This window comes from Fukomys damarensis, unplaced genomic scaffold (genome assembly GCF_012274545.1).
Source record: "Fukomys damarensis isolate Sample0158 unplaced genomic scaffold, DMR_v1.0_HiC HiC_scaffold_18, whole genome shotgun sequence".
Classification (NCBI taxonomy): domain Eukaryota; kingdom Metazoa; phylum Chordata; class Mammalia; order Rodentia; family Bathyergidae; genus Fukomys; species Fukomys damarensis.
In genome coordinates this window covers 53,184,877-53,193,116 of record NW_022900930.1, presented here as the reverse complement: position 1 = coordinate 53,193,116, position 8,240 = coordinate 53,184,877, and the positions used below count along the sequence as shown (strand labels likewise).

The following is an 8,240-nucleotide window of genomic DNA, read 5'->3' as shown; positions in this document are numbered from 1 at the left end:
GAGAGAGGACACAAGGTCCCCTCGGGCAGGTGGGTGCTGAAGGCCAGGGAGGTGGAGCAGAGCAAGGGGCAGGTGAGACTCACGGGGCAGCTGGGGGACCCGGCCAGGCTCAAGACCCCACAGGACAGAGCAGGGATGGTACAGGCCACTGTCAGGAGAGCCGGGGTCTGGAGGCATCTGGGCGGATGCCAGTGAGGCGGGCCCAGGATGTGAGCAAAGGCCAGAGAGGAGAGCAGACTGGGCAGGACCAGAGCCCCAGGGATCAGGCACTTCTGCCCCTTCCCTAATGGCTCCCCTGTCCCCTGCCTTCAGTCACTGCACCAAGTCTTACGCGCTGGGTGAGTGGTTTTCATGTTAAGAAAATACTGTGCTACTTACTACGTTAGGGGTGCTTTGTTTTGCATTCTCTTATGTTTTCATCATCATAAAAGTTATTCGATTCTATTAAATTATTATTCTACATCTATGTAGATGACCATAGAGGTTTTTTCCTCAATATATAAATCGGATGAACTGTAAATATCACTTCTTCTTTTCCTCTTGTACTATATTTGTCCTTTGGTAACAAGTTTATTTCACTAAAAGTACTGCACATTTCTTTCTTACCTCTATATTAGTGAAAGATATCTATTATTTTTAAATTTTCTAAAAAAATTAAGTATAGCATATCTCTGTTTCCACCCCAGAGGCAGTCATCTGGGCTTCCTGCATCTGATCTTCATCAATCTCCTTGGCCGCTTGTCCTCAAGGCGCACTTTTGGGGATGCTAGTTGCATTTCTAAAAACTAATTTGTTGCTACAACCACTGTTTTCCCACTTCTGTTTTTCTGACTTTATTCTGATGCTATTTTTCAAATTTTCTTTTTCTGTATTTTTAGCCAAAGTTTTTCAAACTTCCATATTTTATGTTTATGAAATACAAAGCGTATTGCCATTATTTTAGAAGATGAAGTAAAAGAGGTAACTGCCACCATCATATCCATCATCACGGGATTGTTTAACCTTTTATAATGTGTTACACATCACTTTCTTAAGAATAAAAATAATAAAGGAAGGAGGAAATTATTTGGTTGCTTTGTGACAATACATAAAATGGTTTCTAGAAAATCTGAGTTACCAAAACTGGCTCAAGTAGATTAGTATAGCAAAATATATCAAAATATTTTAACATCAATGATAAACTTAAAATAGGGTAAGGATCTAAAACAAAAGAATGAAATGTCTATAAATATAAATATGTAGAAAAGTATTAATTGAGATAAGTAAAAGCATTTTGTCTCTCAGACTGGTAACAGGGCTATGAAGGTTACTACAACTCAGGGCAAACGGCACTATTCTGGAGTGGTTACCAGTGCAATAAGGTCTGACGAAAAGGATATAAAATTTGAAAAATATGAAGAAAGACCTTTATTTGTAGAAAACATTGGGACCACAAAAAATTATTTTTAAATTTACAAACTATTAGAAATAATAATTCATTTGTATAGATAACCAAAAATAGAAAATGAAATTAAAATACTATTTGTGTTATCACCTGACAGAATCCCTTAATTAGGGATAATTCTTACCAAAACATCAAGACCTTCACATGGAACAAAAAGTATTACTTAGAAAAATCATGAATGCCATAATAAGTGGGGCAGTGCACCATGTGAAGGATCAGAAAATTCAGTAAGTAATCTAGACTATATATCTGTTCTATTTATTGTGATTGCAATAAAAATCTTGGTTATTGCTCAAATTCATGTAGAAGTTCCAAGGGTCTAAAAGCATCCTGACAAGCTATAAGAAGAAGGAAGGGGATGCTACCGGACAGGGGTGGATATCCAACATGTGAAAGGCGCCGACTTTGCGTGGCGCCAGGGAAATGCGAGCGGAATCTGCTACCACCTGGGAGGTGCTCCGGTGGGAGAGGGGCGTCGGCGAAGAGACGGTTGAGGAGGCAGAGGACCTGGGGGTCAGAACCAGCCACTGTACGAGACTGTGGTGGCAACAACGATGGTGCAACCCAGCAATCCCACCACAGAGCACACAGCAGGAAGCACAGACGCACCGCCCGAGGACCGTGCAGCACCGGGCACAGCACCCCTTGCAGTCACCCCAACCCGGTCACAGCTATGCGGGCTCCACCCCGTGTCGGACAATCCTCCACGCAACGGAATGTGCACGTGCGTCACAGGGGAACAAGGTAGCTCGCTCTGCACGATTCCACCTTCCTGCCACTCGGATTAGGCAGAGCCTTCTGAAGAGAGAACGGCAGCTGCCTGGGGGAGGATGGAGTGGACAGAGATGGGGCGTCTGGCTGGTCTGGATGACGTTCTCTCTATTTCTGGGCACTGTAGACGCAGGCTGCTCTCTGCATGCCAGCCACGCCTTGCAGTGTGTACTAGGTGCCAGGTGAGCCAAATGTGCACCTGCTGTGTGTTTCCCGTCTTGGAAAACGTCCTGAGACTCCAGCAGGAAATGTGACAAATGTCAGTCTCTTTCCACTTGGATGAAAAACTCCTGAAAATCAAAGTGGCAGATATGATAGGACTGCGGAGGGGAGGCTAAAAATAAAGTAGAAGATGGTGTCGTCCCTGAGGACCTCTGGGTCGCATATGCCACTGGCACATGAGGGAAACACACGGTACTGTGCTCCCTGCCACAAGTTCTGCCATGCAGGGCAGGGAATCTGGCCATTGCAGAAGGGCACATGGCCTGACTCTGCCCTCTGGTGGCGCAGAGGTCCCTGTCAGCCCCAGAGAAATAAGGAAGGGGCTTGAAATACAAGCAAGGACGGGAATTCAGTGCAGAGCGAAGCACAAAGGCAAGGCAGGAAGTCACTGAATGATACTGTCAAATGTCAAAATAATTCACAATGAAAAAATTATAAATAAAGACAACAGGGGCCAGGGATTTACTTCAGAAGCATCACGCCTGCCTTGCAAACACAAGGTCCTGAGTTTGATCCCTGGCACTGGAAAAAGAATATGCAAAATCATAAATACATACAACACATTGAACATTTTGAGACTTTTTCCCCAACCAAATAGGCATAGGTTAAAATGATCTTGTTTAGTCTGAGTGAGGAGGAGGAGACTGGTGCCCTGTAGCTGTGGCCGCAGACACTTCTCTTAAAGCGCTTTGGTAATGACGAGCTGGAAATGCGTCCTAAGAAGTACTGCTGCACTGGGGATCGGGAAGGCGGTTACTCTGCTTATGACAGCGGGAAATTGAAAACAGCCCCAATGCCCCAGGGTACCCTGTAAACGGAGCATGGTCATTTGGGCAACGGAGCCCTATCGAACAGCCACATAGAACGAGGTAGAGTACGAGCAAAGACGTAAGAGTTTGACCATTCATTGACTAAAAGAAACTTTAGCGCATAATTTTTATAAAAATATTTAAATAAGTATATAATTCAAATTTTACATATCTGCCTTTGAATAAAAAATAAGAAAAATATACACCATATTTTCAATGTGGGTATCATTGGGTCCTGGGATTACAGTAAACTTGTTTTGGGACTTTTCTTTTTCTGTATCTGATTATTTCACACGGGAAGAAGGTCATCTGAAGGCCATAGCAAAGACCTTGAGTTGGCTTTGCTTTTCATGAGCAGCCATAGTTTAAGGGTGAATCGCCACGATCCGGTCTGTCACATAGAAGTACTTGCCACAAGACAAGTGAGAATTCCATACACTTGAGTTAGCAAGTGGCTCCCTTGCTTTTGATGGCTGATGTGCGGATATCTTGACGTTTCCTCCAGTTATCTACAAAAGGGAGGGGAGGCTCCACTAGATCTGCGGAGAGGGGCCCTTTAAGAGCTTAGCTCCTGGCCAGCTCAAGGCGGCCTGCACATCCACTTGCTTGTGCCGTGTACTCTGAACACATTGCCCAGGCCGTGCACAGGGCTGGGGAGTCAGCGCCCACCAGGACAGCCCAGACACCTGCCTTCCTCCTCTTCCCCATGTTTGCTATCCCCATGTTTGGGATCTTGAAGGTTCATCAAAAAGCGGTTCATACCTTCTCTGATCACTAAACCAGATCTTTAACCTGTCACTGCCAGCACTGAAGAAAAATAAACAGGAGAGGCTAAGGAGCTGCTGTCTTTCCTGAAGGGGATGGTTAGGGGGACCTTGACGAACTGACCACGCTCCATTTGTGTCGCTGGTTAGGTCTGCCTCAGCTCCTCAGGACAGATTCCCTTCAAGTACACCACCTGATGTAGCTTCCACGGGACAGTTAGGAGCAAAACTCCTTTGGCGCGCACTCTATAGACCTGCAGAAGAGGAGCTGAAACTCAGGAGGGCACACTGCTGCCACCATGCGGCTCGTGGCTCTGATGCTGCTCGTGCGGTGCACATGTCTGTTGCCTTTCACATGAAGCAGGGCAGTGCTCAGATGAAGCACACCGAGTGTCTCAGGGAAATGTTCACACAAAAAGCCAGGCCGAACTGATCACCGTGTTTTTCTACTGGGCTTTTAATTAACTTCAGCCCAGGCAACTGCTTTACAGCGTATCTATTAAAACGACAAAGCTCCTCTGCACCTGAGTGTTCCATAGCCAGACACGCTGCAAACCCTGAGAAACTCAAAGGCGACTTCGGAACAGTTGTCTGGAGGCCTGAAGCCAGACCTGCACACTTGCTGAGCTCTGTTTCTTCTTGAAAATGAAAAAAACACTTATGATTTAAATCTTATTATGGATACACAGTACCAAATTCAACTTGCACTAAGACATTTTTAATACTTAAAAATAATCCTGGTCTCCATATGAGTGATGAAGCCTTCATGTTCAAGTGGAAAGTGTAGGGAATTTTGTGTGCATAACCAACACAGTAACTAAGATCTTGTAGTCCACTAGCAAAGTGAAGATCAGATCTCACATTTATACTAACACAATTTTAACTTCAGTACTGTATACGCGTACTTCCAATGATTTTATTTTCCCAATGTCATTACTAAAAATTGTTTACATTATTGAAGAATGACTCAGCCACCAGCACACACTTGGGGGTAAGTTGAATACTAGGTGGGTTAATTCAATATAAGCGCTAGTAGTTTCCCCTTAACTCCCTCAGTAGGAAGGAGTTCATGCCTTAAACTAAAGAGAGAAGCTCAGAAATCAGACAGCATGGACTCTCCTCGTGGAGGAGCAGAAAATTCCTCCAGAACGGCAGGGTGAAACATGCAGAGAGTGTTCTTCGACACTGCTGGCAGCTCTGTGGGAAGAGCTGTGCATTATTATTTCTTCTCATCACTCTCTGTTCATCCCCCTTCGCCCTTCGGTATTACAATGTTAATGAAGTCCTGGGTTCGACACCTCATCCCCTGGCTGCATCCAGGGACAGACAGAGCCTGCTCTCGTGCTAGGGATGGAAACCACAAGGGAAATTCTGAGAGCAAAGTCAGAAACCCTGAAAGAAACGGCTGTTTGTGGGGAGTAATTCCAAACTAACTTCAGGGCCTTCCTCTGGGCATGAGAAAATGTGAAGCCCGGAAGTTCTTTCTGTGTCTTTTCTGGCCACTAAGAACTTTCCACACGCACTGGCTTTCTCAGGGGGGGAAGCGGGAGAGAGGCTGAGGGCTCACCGCAGCCCAGCCCAGTCTGTGCAGGCCAGAGAGGCACAGACAACAGGAGGCATGAGCTGTGGTGACTGTGGGAAAACTCACTGGGCTTAGGGGCACTTGGTCATGCAGCAGAAGCAACCTCTCTCTTTCCCTCTCTCTCCTTCCCCTCTCTCCTCTGTTGCATATATCTTAGCACAAGATTTCGATGGCCAGCTGAGTGAGGCTGCGACACCTTCAGCTGCAGCTTGGTATTTTGTTCCATATTCAGACCTTTCCTCACAGAGCGCATGGCTCCTCTGTCTCCCATCGCTGAGGCCGAAGCCTAGCAGTACCTGATGGTCCTTCCCGGGTCGGCCTCCACGGTCCAGGTGCAGTGCAGGTTGTTGTCGTAGGGGGCCGGGTAGCCAGGGGACAAGATGCGACCGGATGTAGCTGTGTGGATGTGACCTCCACATTCCGCTGCAAAAGACACAGTTGGGGTCCGTTGTCTAGGTTTCTTCTGTGCATTTGTTTTCTCTTCTAACCCAGGGCCTTGCACAGGCAAGGCAAATACTCCTGTGACCTCTGCAGCCCCCTTTCTATTTTCGTTTTGAGACAAGGTCTCACTAAGTGAGGCTCAGGCTGGCCTTGAACTTGTAAATCCGCTGCCTCAGCCTGCTGGGAAGTTGGCACCACAGACCTGCACCACCATATCTAGGTTTAGTTTTACTTAATTTTTAAAAAAGAAAACTTTCATGTCCGTATGACAGACTCAGAAAAAACACACAATCTTCCATCTGTATCATTTCTCCTTTACCTTGACAATAAGATTTTATTCCCCATGAGATCGAAGCTGTGCATGTAAAGAAAGCAATGGCACCCACACTCGTGATAATTCCAGTAATCACTGCACAGGAAATCTGTCTTTCAAACCAGAGTGTGTGCGCGCACACACACACACACACACCCTCATAGCAGTGCAGGAGCATAGTGACTCTTCTTCTGCAGGAGGGAGGAGCCCGCCCACCCGGGTAGGCTGGCCCGTGCACTCTGCAGGCCTGGGCCACTGGCACTCACCTACACAGGAGGGCACTGGCTTGTCCCACACCCTCCGGTCCCCACTGAGGCAGGTGAGCGTGCTGCTGCCATGCATGGCATAGCCAGGGTTGCAGCTGTACAGGACCACGGTGTCTGTGAAGTGGCCCTCGTCACGGATCCGGTAGCCGTAGTTGGGGCTGCCAGGGTCCTTGCACTTGATCAGATCAAAGCCTACAAGAGAGGAGGGAAGAGTGAGTGGATCCTGGGTGCACGCAGGCAGCCAGAAGACAGGCGAGGGAGTAAGTGCACACACACACACACACGCACACACACACACACACACATGGGTGTAAATGCAGGGCGTGGAGCATCGCTGTGTCCCCAACAGAGTAATGGAGCAGTTGTCCAAATTCTCCAGAGAATCAGTGGGATGTAAAGACACACACACACACACACACACACACACACACACACACACACGTTTGCACACCTGCTAGGGTGAGGAGAGCCCAGAGAAGCCCACTTGCTGTGGCTATGTCTCATGCCAGCAGTGAACAGGAAGCTCACCAGAGACTATCACGTGGACACCAGCAGTGCAAGGACAGCACTGGCCCTGGACATCACTGTGCGCTGTCAGGAGCTCACAGCCATAGGCTCCTGTGTACTTTACAGACATTAATGCTTACGATGTTATTCAGAATATGTGCCACTCTACATGGAGAGTGCTTGCTACCAGAACTCTGAAACCGAAACTCTACATTCACTGTAAAATTACCTAGAAGAAGCCTTTCCCTTGCCTGTAAGCTTGGCTTGAAACTTTTATTTGGTCAAGGAAGGAAGATATGGAAAAAAAGTGAGCAAATAAATTTATATCAGTAAAAATGTCCCCTATGCTTTGTGGGGTGGGTTTCTCTAGGGAATTGTTGGTTGTACTGTGTTCTGGAAAGCTATTTTATAACACATCCCGGCCTGCCCACCACAGATGCCGGGTTACTCGCAGCTGCACAGTCTTGTGCCCTGCAGCTGCTCTTGCCTTTCCTCACACTCTGCTGTTTCCAAAGGTCACTCAGAAGCTGACCACATGATGAAAGTTATTCTGTATAATTCCCCTCACTTGATTCCCAAACAGCACTCCGGAGACCCAGATGTGTGAAGTACATTCTTCTCTGTCAGGGGTTAGGAAGTATTTGGCTTTTCCAGTTATTAATGGACCGAAGAGAACTTTGTTCTCCCAAAACCGCCCAGCCTGTGAGCATTCATGTGAGGCTGCAGAGGGAGTTGTCACACTTCCACCTGCTGGAAGCCGTGAAGGAAATCACCAGGAATTGAGCTGAGCCCTCAGGGAGGATGACACTGCCTCGCGGCCTTGTGTGGCCCCTGGAGCTGAGATCAGGCCCTACCCCATAGCCGCAGACCCTGGCTCTGTCCCCACTGTCATGTGGGGCATCTTTCATACCGACATGAACCAAGCTTTGCTCATGTGTGTAAAGAGCAGTACACAAGCATCATCTGCTGACACCCAACACTGCTTCTCAACATTGATAAAGCAACTGGACCTGATGCATAATAGCGGAATTCTGAGGAGGCAATGTGCAATCCTGAGATGCCCATGTACTGCTTCAGGAGAGGCTTTTGCTGTGAGTTTTTTTTTTTTTTTTTTTTTTTTT

At 47.0% G+C, this 8,240-nt stretch overlaps 1 protein-coding gene across 1 annotated transcript in view; it reads right to left on the bottom strand.

The window, feature by feature from the left end:
* Csmd1 (CUB and Sushi multiple domains 1) overlaps nt 1-8,240 on the bottom strand; it is a 1,140,625-nt gene that overhangs the window by 206,670 nt on the left and 925,715 nt on the right. Inside the window, exons 24-25 of the mRNA XM_010620376.3 lie at nt 6,613-6,804; nt 5,889-6,015 (exon numbers count right to left, since the gene is read on the bottom strand). Coding sequence (XP_010618678.1) covers nt 5,889-6,015; nt 6,613-6,804 — 319 coding nt within the window. The remainder of the gene's footprint in view (nt 1-5,888; nt 6,016-6,612; nt 6,805-8,240) is intronic.